Source organism: Thalassophryne amazonica, chromosome 1, assembly GCF_902500255.1.
Source record: "Thalassophryne amazonica chromosome 1, fThaAma1.1, whole genome shotgun sequence".
NCBI classification, from domain to species: domain Eukaryota; kingdom Metazoa; phylum Chordata; class Actinopteri; order Batrachoidiformes; family Batrachoididae; genus Thalassophryne; species Thalassophryne amazonica.
In genome coordinates, this window is record NC_047103.1 from 172,949,193 (window position 1) to 172,969,857 (window position 20,665).

The following is a 20,665-nucleotide window of genomic DNA, read 5'->3' on the forward strand; positions in this document are numbered from 1 at the left end:
CGAGCGCGTCGGATAAATGAAGGAATAAAAGACGGCGGCAGAATGACAAATGGAAGAAGAAACGATCATGCTGACGGCGAGAAAAACAAATCCAATAACGGAACGGACGAGGAAACAAGCCGCCGTCAATGCAGTACTGACACTACTACTACTACTACAGTACTGTACTGACACTACTACTACTACTACTACTACTACTACTACAGTACTACAGTACTGACACTACTACTACTACAACAATACTGTACTGCTACTACTGCTACTACTACAGTACTGACACTACTACTGCTACTACTACAGTACTGACACTACTACTGCTACTACTACAGTACTGCTACTACTGCTACTACTACAGTACTGCTACTACTGCTACTACTACAGTACTGACACTACTACTACTACAGTACTGAAACTCCTACTACTACTACAGTACTGACACTACTACTACTACAGTACTGACACTACTACTACTACAGTACTGACACTACTACTACTACAGTACTGTACTGAAACAACTACTACTACTACTACAGTACTGTACTGAAACTACTACTACTACAGTACTGACACTACTACTACTACTACTACAGTACTGAAACTACTACTACTACTACTACAGTACTGACACTACTACTATAGCACTGTACTGACACTACTACAGTACTGACACTACTACTACTACAGCACTGTACTGACACTACTACTACTACAGTACTGTACTGACACCACTACTACTACAGTACTGTACTGACACCACTACTACTACAGTACTGTACTGACACCACTACTACTACTACAGTACTGTACTGACACCACTACTACTACTACTACTACTACAGTACTGAAACTACTACTACAGCACTATACTGACACTGCTACTACTACTGACACTATTACAGTACTGACACTACTACTACAGTACTGTACTGACACTACTACAGTACTGACACTACTACTGACACTATTACTACTACAACAGTACTGTACTGAAACTACTACTACTACTGACACTACTACTACTACTACAGTACTGACACTACTACTACTCCTACTACTCCTACAGTACTGTACTGACACTACTACTACTGACTACTACTGCTACTACTACAGTACTGACACTACTACTACTACAGCACTGTACTGACACTACTACTACTACAGTACTGTACTGACACCACTACTACTACAGTACTGTACTGACACCACTACTACTACTACTACTACTACTACTACTACAGTACTGAAACTACTACTACAGCACTATACTGTCACTGCTACTACTACTGACACTATTACAGTACTGACACTACTACTACAGTACTGTACTGACACTACTACAGTACTGACACTACTACTGACACTATTACTACTACAACAGTACTGTACTGAAACTACAACAGTACTGTACTGACACTACTACTACTACTACAACAGTACTGTACTGACACTACTACTACTACTACTACTACTACTACAACAGTACTGACACTACTACTACTACTACAACAGTACTGTACTGACTACTATTACTACTACTGTACTGAAACTACTACTACTACAGTACTGACACTACTACTACAGCACTGTACTGACACTACTACTACAGCACTGTACTGACACTACTACTACTACTACTACTACTACTACAGTACTGAAACTACTACTTCAGCACTGTACTGACACTACTACTACTACTACTACAGTACTGAAACTACTACTTCAGCACTGTACTGACACTACTACAGTACAGTACTGACACTACTACTACAGTACTGACACTACTACTACAGCACTGACACTACTACTACAGCACTGTACTGACACTACTACTACTACTACTACAGTACTGAAACTACTACTACAGCACTGACACTACTACTACAGCACTGTACTGACACTACTACTACTACTACTACAGTACTGAAACTACTACTACAGCACTGTACTGACACTACTACTACTACAGTACTGTACTGAAACTACTACTACAGCACTGTACTGACACTACTACTACTACAGTACTGTACTGACACCACTACTACTACTACTACAGTACTGAAACTACTACTACAGCACTATACTGACACTCCTACTACTACTGACACTACTATTACAGTACTGACACTACTACTACAGTACTGTACTGACACTACTACAGTACTGACACTACTACTGCTACTACTACAGTACTGTACTGACACTACTACTGCTACTACTACAGTATTGTACTGACACTACTACTGCTACTACTACTACTACTACTGTACTGACACTACTACTGACTACTGCTACTACTACAGTACTGTACTGACACTACTACTGCTACTACTACTACTACTACTGTACTGACACTACTACTGACACTACTACTACTACTACTACAGTACTGTACTGACACTACTACTACTACTACAGTACTGTACTGACACTACTACTACTACTACAGTACTGACACTACTACTGCGCTGTAGTACCAGCACTAGCATCAGTCTGACCTTTATGACATCATAAAGCAGGAAGGCACTTTCTCTTTGACTTGTAGAAAACTATCTGCTCTTTGAGATTTGCTGCTTGCAGACAAACGGACGCTAAAGTCAACACCTTCCGTTGCCCTCTGCTGGCTGGTGGCGATAATGAGTCTTCGGTTCCCATCTGGGTCCAGGATGGTTTTCAGGTCTGCTTCCTGCAGGGTCCGGTTCGGACACAGTAATGTTCCTGACAGATGTGTTCTGACCTTTGAACCTGGCTCCTTACGGCCGTGACGGCGACACGCTGCACAGCGACCTGGTCTCTGTCTGGACGTGGTGGTGAAGCTGGTGTCCAGTTACTAATGGACCTCAGACTTGGAGACGCGTGTGTCTCTGGATGAGACTCTTCTCCTGCTGTCCTCTTAATTAGCGGCATTAATGTGATTTCTTTGCACACAGTCGGGCAATTAGCGGCACTGATTGAGTTTCATTCGATTAGCCTCCACAAACACGCTAATTGACGCGCGAGCTGCAGATGCAACTGATAAAACGGCGTTTTTCCGCTGCTGGAGGGCCTCTGTGCGTCTGTGTTGTGTTAAGTGATGAGTTTTAACACTAATTTACTGCATCAGCTGCTCTCGTCGCTGATGGACGGGAGGCAGCGGCGCCGCAGGCAGTAAAACCTGCGCCACAGCTCTGCCTTGCTCACACCCGCAGTGGAAGCTGAACCCGCAACCCACTCCTCCTCCAGTGTGCTCTCATCTGACTGCACTGATTCTGCCCGAACAGCTTCGGTTTTCTGTCAGCGCGTCGCCGTCACCGCTAAGAAGAACCGACCTTTATTCCATCCAGCAACACACGGAGGGGGGGATTCTAACGCGGCTCTCCTGGTCTCCATGACACCAAAAGGCAGCTGAGATTAAAGTAAAACCAGCAGATGTACAGATCTTTGTGATGTCATAAGAAGGTTTTTCGGTTTTAGTCCTGACAGACGGACAGAGTGAAGAACCACGTGGCTGCCAATCACATGACCTCCAAACAGTAAAGAAGAAAAACCAAAGAAGAAGAAGTGCAATACCCATAACTAACCACTAGGAGCAAAGGAGCAACACAAACAGTGCACAGTAGAAGAAAACAACAAAACTCAATTGGTGAAGAGTTTGTTTGGTTGAGAAACAACAATGTGGCAGATGAGCTGCAGTCAGACCGTCCAGGAGAGACGATCCTGAGAGAACCTGCACCTCACCGCGAATGAAACGTCGTTCAGAGCTCTAAAGTCTCAGAGTTTTGGCTGTCAAACACGGGCAGTGTTGCCATGGAGATCGACCATGCTCCTGTCGGGTCCACAGACGTGCCCAGTTTGTCAACTCTGACCATGGGCTTCTCAGAGCTTCCTGGAGGATCCAGTTGTATTCTCACAGGTGACCATCTGCTCAGATGTGGACACAACAGGTGATCCAAGTGGATTGTGGGAGTTCTTCTGTGACCAGACCTTGAAAGTTACTGAGGAGTGCATCAGAGTCTCCAGAGTCCACAGGAGGAGGTGTTTCATATCTGAGGAGACTAAAGTGGTCTATGACGGTCCTGAGACTGGAAAAGGAGGCAACTATCAGAGAAATGTGTGCTCAGATGACTCACCATCTGTGGTCTAGTGACCCTTGATCTGCTTACAGTGGAATCAAAGCATTTTGTTCCTGCAGACCAACACCTCGTCTCACTGCAGGATGGATGAAGGTTCGGTCCAGACGAATGTCTCTTCTGTACTGTCACGTTGGTCCGGCTACTTTGAGCAGTTGTATCAGGCTGATCCTCCTGCTGGATGTTAGACGTCTACAGTACCAGAGTCCTAGCAGCTGATCATCCAGATAACTGTGAAGAACCAAATGCTGGTGATGTCACAGAGGCTGTCAAACAACTGAGGGCGGGAAAAGCTCCAGAGATCTGTGGTACTGGAGCAGAGCTCCTCCAAGCGGGGGGAGATGTTGATCTGGTGTTCTCCCCGTGATGTAGTCCGTCTTTGAGAGGTAACACCCCTACCGACTGGAAGAAAGGACTTCCCCATGGGAAAGGTGCTTGCAAGGATGTTTTGACAGAATTCTATTCCAGTTACTTGTGGCTGAGAGACTGGAGCAGTCTGGTTCAGACTATGAGACGACTCCATGCACACAGGGATGAATGTCAGCAGTGATTTGGTTGATCGGTCCACTCTCTGGGAGGATTTGTGGGATCTCCAAGGAACGGCTGGACATCATACTCAGCCTACAAATACTGTGAGCGCTGAGCAGAGTGGCAGCAGAAACCGCATTATTCCAGTGAATTCTGGTGTTCCTCAGGGATGTGTTCTGGCTCCTATGCTGTTCAGTGCTTGCACAGACTGGGTGTTGGTGTGGTTTGTTTAAACCAGTGACTGAGATGCTTTTGTTGGTGAGAAACGTTTTACTGACTGTGACTGAGGATGCTGGGATATTGGAGACAACGTCTTCTCCATGTGGTGTGTTTCTCTGGACGTGATCCAGCTGAACGTGGGTGCTGGGACCCCAGCACCCACGTTCAGCTGGTCAAGGACACGCCCTCAACATGGGAAAGGACATGCCCACATTCCCAGCTGGCCAAGGACACACCCACAAAAAAAAAAACATGGAAAAGGACACGCCCACCTCCACCTGGCCAAGGACACACCCACTAAAAAAAAAACATGGAAAAGGACACGCCCACCTCCACCTGGCCAAGGACACACCCACTAAAAAAAAAAAAACATGGAAAGGACACGCCCACCTCTACCTGGCCAAGGACACACCCACTTAAAAAAAAAACATGGAAAAGGACACGCCCACCTCCACCTGACCAAGGACACACCCAATAAAAAAAAAAAACATGGAAAAGGACACGCCCACCTCCACCTGACCCACTTTCACTTGGTTGCAGTAAACAGATTGCTCATTTTGGGAGGTTGTAATGGACCAGTTGTGTGTCTGGGTGGTTGCCATCCAGGACCCAAGGTGGTTCCATGGATTGGTGGATGTGGTACTGTCACATGACCCCTGACCTGACTTGAGTAGGAAAATTTCAACAACAAAAAAAGATGACATTTTTGACATCCCCTTCAAGAGCTGTTTTTTTGTTTTTGTTGTTGAAAATGTAGAAAATCTAATTCTTCTGTTTAACTGGTTTTAAACAGTGAATCAAACATCGTTTATGCTGAATTTAAAACTGATTCCTTCAAATCTTTAAATGACATTAAAAACAGATATTCTTCATAACTGGTTTGAAACAGAACATTAGTTTATACTGAATTAAAATGGTTAAAATGTTTGGTTTGTAAAAAAAACAAGAAATATCTTTTTGGTAAAAATGTAGAAGACGTCACTGTGTGTGTGTGTGTGTGTGTGTGTGTGTGTGTGTGTGCACATGTGTGTGTGTTTTGTGAGTCAGACAAAAACAATTAATTGTGGAGCTGAGTGACAGCCTGATGATGAGGACGATGATGGCGGAGTAATAATGGTGTCATAATGCGGTGTTGTTGCAGGATGTTGTGCCAACAGGGCAGCGAGCCGGGACAATTAGCAAAGACATTACAGGCTGATCGCCACATCATCATGATGAGCGGCGGCGGCCGCGCGGGCAAACAGACGAGCACGTCTAATTAACATCACAGCTCATCAGCACATCAGCTCGCAGCCAGAGCGGCCGGAGACGACAGCCAGCGACGCGCATGATGAAGGTCAGCGCCGCCTGGCACGCCGCTCTAACAAGCAATCACAGCCAACGTGTGCAGCGTGCGACTCCTACGTGCAGGCTGGGGTGGTAGGTCAGCAGCCCGTTGTCACACAGCGTCACGTACTTCTTCTTCCACTCTTTGTTGAGAGATTTGCCGCTCCGCTTCAGCAGCATCCCCTAAAGACAAAGACAAGACAGCAGGTCAGACAGGACAGAAAAATAGGCACGACTAGGGTCAGAAGACAGAAAAATAGGCACGACTAGGGTCAGACAGGACAAAAAATACGCACGACTAGGGTCAGACAGGACAAAAAATAGGCACAACTAGGGTCAGACAGGACACAAAAATAGGCACGACTAGGGTCAAAGAGGACAAAAAAATAAGCACAACTAGGGTCAGACAAGACAGAAAAATAGGGACGACTAGGGTCAGACAGGACAGAAAAATAGGCACGACTAGGGTCAGACAGGACAGAAAAATAGGCACGACTAGGGTCAGACAGGACAGAAAAATAGGCACGACTAGGGACAGACAGGACAGAAAAATAGGCATGACTAGGGTCAGACAGGACAGAAAAATAGGGACGAATATGGTCAGAGGACAGAAAAATAGGCACGACAGGAGTCAGACAGGACAAAAAATAGGCACGACTCGGGTCAGACAGTACAGAAAAATAGGCACGACAGGAGTCAGACAGGACAAAAAATAGGCACGACAGGAGTCAGACAGGACAAAAAATAGGCACGACAGGAGTCAGACAGGACAGAAAAATAAGCACAACAAGGGACAGACAGGAGAGAAAAATAGGCACGACTAGGGTCAGAGGACAAAAAATAGGCACGACTCGGGTCAGACAGTACAGAAAAATAGGCACGACAGCAGTCAGACAGGACAAAAAATAGGCACGACTAGGGTCAGACAGGACAGAAAAATAGGCACGACTAGGGCAGAAGACAAAAAATAGGCACGACTCGGGTCAGACAATACAGAAAAATAGGCATGACAGGAGTCAGACAGGACAAAAAATAGGCACGACTAGGGTCAGACAGTACAGAAAAATAGGCACGACAGCAGTCAGACAGGACAAAAAATAGGCACGACTAGGGACAGACAGGACAGAAAAATAGGCACGACTAGGGTCAGACAGGACAGAAAAATAGGGACGACTAGGGTCAGACAGGACACAAAAATAGGCACAACTAGGGTCAGACAGGACAGAAAAATAAGCACAACTAGGGTCAGACAGGACAGAAAAATAGGGACGACTAGGGTCAGACAGGACACAAAAATAGGCACGACTAGGGTCAGACAGGACAGAAAAATAGGCACGACTAGGGTCAGACAGGACAGAAAAATAGGCACGACTAGGGTCAGACAGGACAGAAAAATAGGCACGACTAGGGACAGACAGGACAGAAAAATAGGCACGACTAGGGTCAGACAGGACAGAAAAATAGGCACGACTAGGGTCAGACAGGACAGAAAAATAGGGACGACTAGGGTCAGACAGAACAGAAAAATAGGGACGACTAGGGTCAGACAGGACACAAAAATAGGCACGACAGGAGTCAGACAGGACAAAAAATAGGCACGACTAGGGTCAGACAGGACAGAAAAATAGGCACGACAAGAGTCAGACAGGAGAGAAAAATAGACACGACTAGGGTCAGAGGACAAAAAATAGGCACGACTCGGGTCAGACAGTACAGAAAAATAGGCACGACTAGGGTCAGAGGACAGAAAAATAGGCACGACTAGGGTCAGACAGGACAAAAAATAGGCACGACTAGGGTCAGACAGGACAGAAAAATAGGCACGACTCGGGTCAGACAGGACAGAAAAATAGGCACGACAGCAGTCAGACAGGACAAAAAATAGGCACGACTAGGGTCAGACAGGACAGAAAAACAGGCACGACTAGGGCAGAGGACAAAAAATAGGCACGACTCGGGTCAGACAATACAGAAAAATAGGCATGACAGGAGTCAGACAGGACAGAAAAATAGGCACGACTAGGGTCAGAGGACAGAAAAATAGGCACGACTAGGGTCAGACAGGACAAAAAATAGGCACGACTAGGGTCAGACAGGACAAAAAATAGGCACGACTAGGGTCAGACAGGACAAAAAATAGGCACAACTAGGGTCAGACAGGACACAAAAATAGGCACGACTAGGGTCAAAGAGGACAAAAAAATAAGCACAACTAGGGTCAGACAAGACAGAAAAATAGGAACGACTAGGGTCAGACATGACAGAAAAATAGGCACGACTAGGGTCAGACAGGACAGAAAAATAGGCACGACTAGGGTCAGACAGGACAGAAAAATAGAAAAAGGCACACCCAGCCGCCGCTGTCACCCAACAAATAAACCAGCTAACAAACAATTTCCTAATTGTTTTTGTTTGGCCTCTTTCATGTTTGTTCATATGGCCAAAATATTAGAAACAGGTTTAAAGTCCAACGGAGGTCAAAGTGTCACATGGACAGTTTGTTTCATTGCACAGGCGTGCCTAATTTTCTGCTCACAGAGTGGAAGCTAACAGCGGTGAGGAATCAGCACGTATTTGTCTGACTTCCTTTTATTCCCGTTAACGTCGCTCACTGCACTCTCTCTCTCTGCCGCACATCAGCTGCAGCTGATTGACCGTTTAGGCCGAGCGAGCGCCGCCCACACTTCATTTCAGCCGGATTCATTAGGAGAGAGCGAGCGAGAAGGTCAGTGGGGGTGGGGGTGGGGTGGGAGTAGTGGGAGGTGTCGTTGGACGGCGGGGGATAAAACTGTCCGCTGATTAGCAATTACAGGCGCGCTGCCACGTGTGTCACTTCACTGGACCTCTACAACATTAACACTCCGACAGACGAGATTAATAGAGTCCAGCCGTGACACGGGATGGGGGGACTGGGGGGGGACCAGGGAGGGCGGGGGAGAGATGGACAGGCCTCTTGACAGACAGAAGCCTGATCGCCGCCGCCCTGAACGCTCAACTTTCATTAAGGTGGCCAGTGCTGCTCGGAAAGCGCGGCGGGCCCTGGGTGACCCGTGTCCCAGTCAATGTAATCAATGTAATTGGCGATGACATCACGCCAGGAAGCCGGACATCAGTGTGACAAAGACAGAAGACGGGCACAAGGAGGAAGAACCTAAAGCGACGAGCTCTAAGAAGACATGTTGGTCCAATGTCACATCTGCTAATTAGCCACACCTGTGACACGCCTCCATCAAAGACTGTAACGCTTTAACTTTCCAGGCTCCGCCCCATTAATCAGATACACCCCCAAATTTTATGGTTCTGACTTTCGTCACATGCTTTGGTCGCTAATGGTTTCTGACAGCATGGCTGTGATTGGCCGTTATCAGAAACAACGTGTGTCTTTACTGGAGAACAAAAACTGTTTCTGTCAATCAAATATGTGTGGGAGGGGCCAAGGGGATGCAACAAGCAGCCCAAAGCGCTGCCCGTTTACTGCACCTTCTCCCGCCAAACAATGTGCTAGCCAATGTTAGCTTCAGTGCTACTAGCCAGAGCCTGGGAGCACTGAAACAAGGTTTACAAAGTTTACTTATTTTAAGAGGATGATGTAAACAAGAAACACAAAAAACAACAACAACAAACAATAGCACAATGCTAAAATACCCTCGGCCATATGAGCACAGTGTTTTTATGATTTGCAGTTTTTAATTAATTAATAAGATTCTGTTGTCTTATATACAAGTTGTACATGTTCAATAAAGCCCCCCAATCAATCAATCAATCAAAAACAATATTTACATTTTATGAGCAGAAGTTGTGCAAATCAAGGAATATTTGTAGATCACCCTCTGTGCATTTGCAGGTATTAATGAGACAAATTTAACTCAATAGAAAATTCGCTTTGAGTTAGCAGATATTAGCATGCATGCTAACGCCACAAAATGTCTTGTAAATGACTCCAGAAGTGATATAAGTTACAAAAACAGTGTTTTCAGTTTTAGAAGTGTTTATTTCCCCCTATCCTTTACATAATATATGACAATGAGGATATATTAACACACAAACAAAACTGAGTTTTGCAGTTAGCTACTAGCCTGTGATGATGTCACCATGCTAACGTTCACGAAATGTCTTGTAAATAAGTTCAGAGGTGTTATTAGGTACCAAATACAGTGTTTTCAGTTTTAGAGTGTTTATTTCTTGCTAGCTTTTAAAAAATATGTATGAGAAACATCGGTCTTGTATAAAGTACCTCAAAGTGATACTTGAATCAAAGTACAAGTATCTTACAATAAAATTATTTTAGTAAAAGTTAAAGTCTCCTTTAAAAATATTACTTGAGTAAAAGTCAAAGTATCAGGGGGGTGGGGGGGTCCTCAGTGATCAGGGGGTGGGGGGGTCCTTAGTGATCAGGGGGGTGGGGGTCCTCGGTGATCAGGGGGGTGGGGGGGTCCTCAGTGATCAGGGGGTGGGGGGGTCCTTAGTGATCAGGGGGGTGGGGGGGTCCTCAGTGATCAGGGGGTGGGGGGGTCCTCAGTGATCAGGGGGTGGGGGTCCTCGGTGATCAGGGGGGTGGGGGGGTCCTCAGTGATCAGGGGGTGGGGGGGTCTTCGGTGATCAGGGGGTGGGGGGGTCCTCAGTGATCAGGGGGTGGGGGTTTGGGGTGAGCCAGTTATTTTGTTTGCATGACTGATAATATGGGGAAGTTTAGTTGTTTGTTTGATAGTGAGGAAATTGTAGCAGGATGAGATGTTGAAAAAAAGAAGTGATTCAATGAGGGATTTACAGACCACAGTTCTAAATCTTGGTTTTTTAAAGACTTCTATTCCTTTCAATTTATAACTACTTACTCTTTTTTCAAACATATTTTGAATGTTTGTTGGTAAAGTATTTTTATTAACTTGGTACATCGTTTGTAATATTTTCAAATCAACTAAATCATGAAATTTAAGTACCCTATACTTAATAAACAATGGATTAGATGAATCTCTAAAACCACTGTTACTAATCACTTTTAAAGCTCTTTTCTGCAAAATAAATAAAGGTTGTATATAGGTTGTATATGTTGATCCCCAGATTTCTACACAGTAAGTTAAATATGGGACAATCAATGAATTGTACAATGTTAATAAACCATAACTATTTAATGAATATTTTACTTTATGCAAAACAGCAATGGCTTTCGCTATTTTTCCTTTTATGTAATTTATGTGTGACTTCCATGTAAGATCTTCATCAATCATGACTCCTAAAAATTTCATTTCTTTTACCCTTTGGATATCCATTCCATCTATTTGTAATGACACGTTATTTTCTTTCGCTCTATCATTAAACAATATGAAATTTGTCTTATTAATATTTAGTGACAATCTGTTTATATCAAACCAATGTTTAACTTTTTCCAACTCTGTATTTATCACTTGTGCTACTTCCTGTATATCTGATCCAGAGTAAAACAGCGTTGTATCATCAGCAAATAAAATGCTGCCAAGCACATTGGATACATTCACAAAATCATTGATATACAAAATAAACAGTTTGGGTCCAAGTACCGATCCTTGTGGTACTCCATAAATAATGTTACACAATTCTGATTTGGTATTATTTATCTGAACAAACTGTTTTCTATTTTCTAAGTAGCTTTTTACCCACTGATGTGCAACACCTCTTATTCCATATTGTTGTAACTTGTGGAGCAATCTTGAGTGGTCTATAACATCAAAAGCCTTTTTCAGGTCAATAAAAATACTTACAAAATAATCCTTATTATCTATTGTTGTTGATATTTTCTCTATTAGTTCCATAATTGCCATAGCTGTCGAATGTTTTGTTCTGAATCCATACTGAGCATTATTTAAAATATGATGTTTCTCAATAAATTTATCCAATCTTGTTACAAAAACTTTTTCCATAATTTTAGAAAACTGTGGAAGCAATGATACTGGCCTGTAATTAGAAAAATTATGTTTGTCTCCATTTTTATATAATGGGACTACCTTAGCAATTTTCATTTCATCTGGAAAAACCCCAGTTGACAGAGACAGATTACAAATATAAGTAAATGGTTCAATAACAATTTCTATTATACTTTTTACAGTCATCATGTCTAAATCTTCATGGTCAGTTGATCTTTTGCTTACACAGTTTTTTACAATATTTCTTATTTCATCTTTTTCCACATTGTCCAGGAAAATACTATTGACCGTATTTACCAATGTACATAATTTATCTTCTATTATTGGTTTATTTCCCACCAGACTTGACCCTACATTTGAAAAATAATCATTAAACCCATTTGCAACTTCTTTTATATCATATATCTCTTTATTTTCCTTAACAAAGTAATTTGGAATAGTTTCTTTCGTTCCATCACTATCAATCACACTTTTTATAATTCCCCATGTTACCCTCATATTATCTTTACTCTTATTTAGTTTTTCACTGTAATAATCTTTTTTGTTTCCTAATTATTGTTAATAGTTTATTTTTATATTTTTTGTATTTATGTTCTGATTCCTTTGTTTGCAATTTTAAAAAGCACCTGTATAAATAGTTTTTCTTTGCACAAGCATTTTTTATTCCCTTTGTCAGCCATGGTTTATTTACTCTTTTCTTACTAATTTCAATTAATTTACCATTTTTATTGTATGATTTCATCAATATTTTCATAAATGAGTTATATGCTACATTAACATCACTGACATAAACTTCTTCCCAGTTTTGATTTTTAAGGTCATATTTTAATGCCTCTAAGGCTTTTACTGACTTATCTCTTTTAAAGTTTATATCAGTTTTTTTGTTGTACCTATTTTTATATTTAAATATTGAAAAAATTGGTAAATGGTCGCTAATATCTGTCATGAAGATCCCATTCTTGATAATTTCATCTGTTCTGTTTGTAAATATATTATCAATTACCGTTGCACTTTGCGATGTAATTCTGGTTGGTTTTGTTATCAAGGGGAATAACCCCAAACTATACATTGTATTCACAAAATCACTTGATCTTTGGCAGCTGGAGCTTTCTATGTTAATATTAAAGTCCCCACACATAAAAAGCGTTTTGTTTTTAATTTGATGGAATAATTCAATTATTTTATCTGTAAATTTCACAACACAAGAATCTGGTGCTCTGTATACACAACTAATTAAAATATTCTTAGATGTTTCATGTACAAGTTCCACTGTTACAATTTCTATGACATCATTCATAATTGTCATTTCTTCAACAATTGTACACATCAGATCTGTTTTTGTGTACAGAGCAATACCACTGCCTTTTTTATATCTTCTGTTTACAAAATACAGCTCATATCCCTCCATTTGAACTTCATCCATGAGATCATCTTTAAGCCAAGATTCAGTGATTGCAACAATACTAAATCTATTTTTAAACTGATTTAAATAATCTTTTATTTGTGACATTTTACAATACAAGCTTCGACTGTTTATATGTATGAGTGACAGGGTATCTTCTGCAATTTTTTCACTATTCAGCTGTTCTACTGTATAATACTCACAACCAATCGTTTTTAAGTCAAATATACTTTCATCAATATTAGTGTCTATGTCATATATTTTATCCTCTGTTTCCATGTTTGATCTGATTTTTTGTTGGTCCAATTACCAACAGATGTTATATTTGATTGTCTATTCAGGTCTGTATTTCGTAAGGTCCTCCATGTTTTTGATTTGTATACCGTTTGTTCCTTCTTTCACTCTAATCCACACTCTACAATTCCAGACCCATGTAGCAACAATATGTTTCTGTTTTCTTAGTAGTCTTGCTTCCCTAGCAATATCTGCATTTTTTTTTGTTAGATGCTCATTTATATAGACACTCGTTCCTTTCAAATTCTTTGCCTGTCTTAATAACTCATATTTATATTTTCTGCTTGAAAATCGTATAACAATGTTAGATAGTTTATGTTTTCTATCTTTAGTTGGAATAGTATAACAGTCTGATATTGTGTCTTGATGGATGTCAAGACCTTTTTGATATAAAAAGTTTGTAACTTCTTGTTCCAATGATTGTCTTTCTTCAGGTGGTGCATCCTCCCCACTGGTTCCACCAGAATCCACCACCCTTGCATATGTCCGATGCCTTGTTTCTAGTCCAGATATTATAACGTCATCTTTTCTAGTAAATTGTTCAAGTTCATCTACACGTTGCTCAAGTTTCTTAATGATCTTGTCCTTCTCTTTAACCAGATTTTGGAGTTCTTTAATTTCCACCATCAGTTTGTCTAGATTAGACATGTCTTTTGATATATGGTTTAATGAGGTCTTTATCTCTTCTATATCTTCCTCGAGTTTATGTTTTCCTGGGTGGTGCCATGCCGACTGTCGTGGCTCAGTATGGCCACTATTGATTACAAAAACAATTCTCACCAGTAGCCTCCACCACCACAGGTCCGGTAGCCGCACCCCAACCCTCCCTGTTGCTAACCTCGTTCACAGCCGCCCCAGCCACGGTCGTAGCCGCCGCCAGCCCTGGATGTAGCCGCTGCTAGCCGCGGATGTAGCCGACGCCTCGGGCCTGGATGAACAGGCGTAATCCTTCAAAGCCTGTTAAAAGTTTCCTAAAAAGCATGTTGTTCTGTCCTCTGTTTCAGGGAGTGTTCAGAAAATGTCTGGACCAAGTTGCTGACTGTGAGCTGGTAGTGGGACAGAGTCATGTCATCTGCATATTTAAGTCGTTTCTTCACTGCTGATATTTTTGTACATACAGAGAAGAGAATGGGAGACAGAACACAGCCTTGTGGTAGTCCGGTTTTTAAAACCATTTATTGGTCGATCCAATAAAAAAAACTCTTAATCCATAAAATCAGTGTGGGATGGACCTGAAGGTCAGAGAGACAATGCAACAGGTTATTTGTATTAAAAGCTGAGACGTCCATGAATAAAATCCTCGTGTGGGGGTGTGCAGAGTCCAGATGTTTGGTGATGGTGTCTAAAAGAGTGAGACTTAAATCTTCCACACCTCATTTTGCCTCGTAGACAAACTGGAGTGGGTCCAGTTTGTCCAACAGTTGGTCTATAAGGAGTTCACACACGACCCTCTCCACAGTTACACCGCACTGATGTTAAGGCTGCTGCTCTGTCGTCCCTTTGCTCCTTAGCAGGTGGTTTTTGGGGAAATTGGGATTATGAAAGATTCCTTCCATTACTTGGGAACAGAGCCAGAATCCAGGAGAAGCTGGAACAGCCTGGCAAGAGGTCCACCCAGCTGAGAGGAGCATTCTTTGAGCACCCTGCCTCTGAGCCCGTCAGGACCCGCTGCCTCGTGTGGGTAGGATGGAGGTCACCAGCTGTTTGTTGGAGGGGTCCAGGTGGTTGGTGTGCTGCTCCTGTTGAACCGTGAGAAGATGTTTAAATGCTCTGTGAAGGAGATGGAGTCTGTGGAATTAACCCTGCAGGTTTGGGGGCTCCGCCCCTCATGGTTTTTAAACCCTGCCACACCCCCTCACATTTCCAGAGGTTAGTTTCTGCTCCACCTTGTTCTTGTAGTTTATTTTAGAAGACCAGCTCACCTCCTGAACCCCTTCTCCAGCTCCCTCACCCCAAGCTCATCTCCCTGCAGAAAGGGGCTTTTCTTCTTAACCAGGCAGGTCTTCATGTCCTTGGTAACCCATTTTTTATTGTTTGGGTGAACAATTATTTGTTTTGCAGATGTGACGGCATCCTGACAGAATGTCAGTACGTCTGTTAGGCTGTCAGGATCCTCAACACTGTCACTAAGAAACACGTCCCAGTCTGTAGCTCCAAACCGACTCCCCGTGTTTTACAGACCTTGTTGGTTTTTTAATGGGTGCACTTGTTTTTAACAGTATCTTAGCAGTAGCAGAGTGACATTATGGTCAGAGCAGCCAAGAGGTGGACGGGATTTAGAGACGTTACCACGGCACAGAATCAAACATCCGGCTCTTTAAACATGCAAAAGGAGACAGACACAAAGCAGCCGACTGTCCTTTCTGGCTGTTGTTGCTAGAAGTCCCTCTTTTCTTTCCTCTCCGATAAACAGGAGTGAAAAGCTGCTCTTCAGCAGGCGTTCCGACTGGGAAGGACCGGTACGTAATTCCGCTGCATTTCGACTTACGTTCATCCCTGGACATGGCTCAATCAAATCTCTTCTACTTTTATATTGTAGTAATGAGTAACAACAATGTTTAAGGGAAACGTATTGGAGTAAAATAAAATACAAAATAAATACATTTTATTAAAGAAATGTAGTAAAGTAAAAGTGAAAGTCACCAGAAATTTAAATAAAATTCTACTTAAGTGCAGTAACAAAGTATTTCTACTTCATTTTATTATAACACTGAGAAAGATGTTATATAAACACACAAAATGACGTGGTTTTGAAGAGCAACCACTGATGTCACAGTGCAGCTCTGTTCTGACTGGCTGTCAGCCCCCCCCCCCCCCCCACCCCCCCACATAAAACTGAACAGATTGAGACTTTTTAACCTCTTAAAATAAGTCAAGGTTAGTAATCTTTGAACTTGTGCAACATCTGTGTCCCAAGAATGTTTCCTGTGAATTTGAAGACTGTGGCAGTAACAGGACTGGACTCATACTGAGCACAGACAGATGGATCTGATGGCCTCGGGTAAAAACGCCACCATTTTGGAGAAGGAAATAATTTAACCTCAAGTTCTGGCTCACATGTGAGGCAGGAACCAATCAACCAATCACAGCCCATATCTGCAACATAAGGAACTAAATACTACAGCTTGCCAAGTGCCCTCAGCAGAAACCCCAACCGTCTGAACAGCAGCACACTCTGTCCCAGCACACCTGATCCCAGAGCACCGGATCCCAGTGCACCCGATCCAAGCGCACAGGATCCCAGAACACCGGATCCCAGTGCACCCGATCCCAGTACACCAGATCCCAGAACACCAGATCCCAGAACACCAGATCCCAGCACACCCGATCCCAGCGCACCGGATCCCAGTGCACCCGATCCCAGCACACAGGATCACAGAGCACCGGATCCCAGTGCACCTGATCCCAGCGCACAGGATCCCAGAGCACCGGATCCCAGCACACATGATCCCAGAGCACCTGATCCCAGTGCACCGGATCCCAGCACACCTGATCCCAGCGCACCGGATCCCAGTGCACCCGATCCCAGCGCACCAGAACCCAGAACACCGGATCCCAGCACACCGGATCCCAGCACACAGGATCCCAGAGCACCGGATCCCAGTTCACCGGATCCCAGCGCACAGGATCCCAGAGCACCTGATCCCTGTGCACCGGATCCCAGTGCACCGGATCCAAGAGCACCGGATCCCATTGCACCCGATCTGACAACACCAGATCCCAGCACACAGGATCACAGAGCACCAGATCCCAGTACACAGGATCACATATCACCAGATCCCAGTACACAGGATCCCAGAGCACTGGATCCCAGTACACCCAATCCCAGCACACAGGATCCCAGAGCAGCGGATCCCGGCGCACCTGATCCCAGCACACCTGATCCCAGCACACCAGATCCCAGAACACTGGATCCCAGCACACAGGATCCCAGAGCACCAGATCCCAGCACATCGGGTCTCAATGCACCAAGCTCTTAAAGGCCGTGACACACAATCTTTACTGCCGTTATATCCAGAAACACGCCCATGATTAATAAAGATAAGCTGCAGCGCCCCCAGGCTGTGACATCCATGAACACAAACTAGTTAATGGATTTCCTACTTCTGCTCATCTAATATTTTTTTATGGAAAAGAAAACAGTTTCATAAAAAAAGAAGTTTGTGTTCATCCTGAAACATCACACAACCATCCAGGAACAAAGTTCCAGCAGGTTCCACCACAAAGTGTCTTCAGCCAAAGTAACCACACGAGGAGTTCTGCTGGTGTCTCCACGCAGATCAAAGCAGACGTTTTGCTCGTTATGTCAGGACGTGTCTCATTATGTCAAGATGCGCGAGAATGTTCTCGAACCACAGAGCCTCAGGTTTGACGTTTTAACGAATGACTCCATCGGGCCGCTCGCTCAGAGTGTTTAACCTTTTCTTCAGTCCGGGAACAGATGACTTCATGGTGCGCAGACTTCAATCAGCATAAAGGTTCCAGGTTCCGAGCTCTTCTTTCAGTTCTGGGAACCTCAGCGGCGTCCTCGGACATTCTCAGAAGCCTAACGAATGACTTCATCTCTGGGCCGCCCCAAGGAAGCGACCTTTTCTAAAGTGCTTCCTCACAGCGCTGCAAGAGCAGCGGCCGTTTCTGACAACAGATCTGTTCGCCATGTGGGCCGTCATGGCTGCCACCCCGCCTGAAGGTAAGACAAGAGGCGAGCGGGACGGTGACTAATGAACGACACGTCAGGAGGGACTCACCATGGTGTTCAATTAGCCTTCATCTCGCTTAACGTCATCCTCAGGACAGATGATCAGAATTTATCCGGCGGCAAAGTCTGGACCGGCGTCCACGCCACATCTCGCTTCTGGACCTCAGTGTCCAGCTTCAGAGTGCAGAGCTCTGTAAGGTGAAACTAGTTAGTTGATGTTAGTTAGCACTTAATGTAACTACATTATCACGCACGTGAATATATACTGTACGTCACTGCAGAATCCACGTCCTGATCAGCTGACTGACAGCAGATGACTGACAGGTGTCATCCAGACCAGGGGACAATGTAGAGATTTATTTTCTGTGGAATTTATTTTGAAAACAGCCCTGTTTGCCCACAGATACAACTGAAGGTTTAACAGAAAACATTTAATTACAAACATTTGCTTCAAATCAAACAAAAACACAACAGAAGAGAAATAATTTTATGACACAAACTAAATAAAATGATGGATCAGGTCAATTGTGTTTAAATCTAAAAATTGATAGATTAGACTTTTAGTTTGAAACTATCTGGTTTCAGATGAGAAGCATTTATTTAATGTGAAAAACATTTTTTATAGATTTACAGTTGTATGTAAAAATTTGGGCCCCCTGATGATTTCCATGATTTTCCTTTATAAATCATTGGTTGCTTGAATCAGACATTTCACTTAAATATATCATATAACAGACAAACATAGTGATATTTAAGAAGTGAAATGAAGTTTATAGAATTTGCAGAAAGTGCAATAATTCTTTAAACAAAATTAGGCAGGTGCATACATTTGGGCACCACAACAGGAAACATACATCAATATTTAGTAGATCCTCCTTTTGCAGAAATAAGACTCTAAATACTTCCTATAGCTTCCAATGAGAGTCTGGATTCTGGTTGAAGGTATTTTGGACCATTCGTCTTTACAAAACATCTCAGGTTTGTTGGTTTCTGAGCAGATTTTCAATAATATTCAGGTCTGGAGACTGAGATGACCATTCGAGAACATTGTACTTGTTCCTCTGCATGAATGCCTTAGTAGATTTTGAGCAGTGTTTAGGGTCGTTGTCTTGTTCAAAGATCCAGCCCTGGTACAACTTCAACTTTGTCACTGATTCATGAACATTGTTCTCAAGAATTTGCTGATATTGACTGGAGTGGGTCTGTGGGTTGACTATGACTGTTCTCACCATCCTTCACTTCAGCTAATCTGAGTTTTTTCTTGGCCTGCCACTTCGGGCCTTAACTAGTACTGTGCATGTGGTCTTCCATTTCCTCACTATGTTCCTCACAGTGGAAACTGACAGCTGAAATCTCTGAGATAGCTTTTTGTATCCTTCCCCTAAAGCATGATGTTGAACAATCTTTGTTTTCCGGTCATTTGTGAGTTGTTTAGAGGCTCCCATGTTGCTACTCATTAGAAGAGATGCAAAGAGGGGAAACATTTGCAAATGGCCATCTTATATACCCTTTCTCATGATTGGATTCACCTGTGTAAGGAGGTCAAGGGTCAATGAGCTTACTAAACCAATTTTGTGTTCCAATAATTAGTGCTAAATGTATTCAAATCAATAAAATGACAAGGGTGCCCAAATTTATGCACCTGCCCAATTTTGTTCATCTGCTACATGATATATTTAACTGACATTTCTGACCCAGATAACCAATTATTTATAAAGGAAAATCATGGAAATCATCAGGGGTGCCCAAACAATTGCATACAACTGTATTACCCAATGGCCATCAAATATGGACATTGGGTACAGTGAAGACTTTGTTTGTTTGTCCGTCCGTCCGTCCGTCCATGCTCAGCATAAGTCCAGTCCTGTTACTGCCACAGTCTTCAAATTCACAGGGAATATTCTTGGGAACTTCAAATATAACTAACCCTGACCTATTTTAAGAGGTTAAAATGTCACATTCTGTTTCATTCAGTTCCTTTTTTTTTTTTTTTTTTGAGTAGCGGGGGTGACAGCGAATCAGAGTAGAGTGTCACCGTGATGTCACTGGTTGGTCTCTCTGTTGCTGGAAAACTGCTTTGTTTCTGAATAAATATAACACGTTTCTCATATACTCTGTAAAGGTTAGTGAGAAATAAATACTTCTAAAATGGAAAACGCTGTTTTTGTAACCTGATAACACCTCTGGAGTCATT

General features: G+C 43.0%; 1 protein-coding gene across 1 annotated transcript in view; it reads right to left on the reverse strand.

Annotated features, from left to right (window-relative positions):
- The window catches only part of agap1 (ArfGAP with GTPase domain, ankyrin repeat and PH domain 1), a 198,894-nt gene that overhangs the window by 138,853 nt on the left and 39,376 nt on the right, over positions 1-20,665 (reverse strand). Inside the window, exon 5 of the mRNA XM_034182035.1 lies at positions 6,258-6,362. Within this exon, the coding sequence (XP_034037926.1) occupies positions 6,258-6,362 (105 nt within the window). The remainder of the gene's footprint in view (positions 1-6,257; positions 6,363-20,665) is intronic.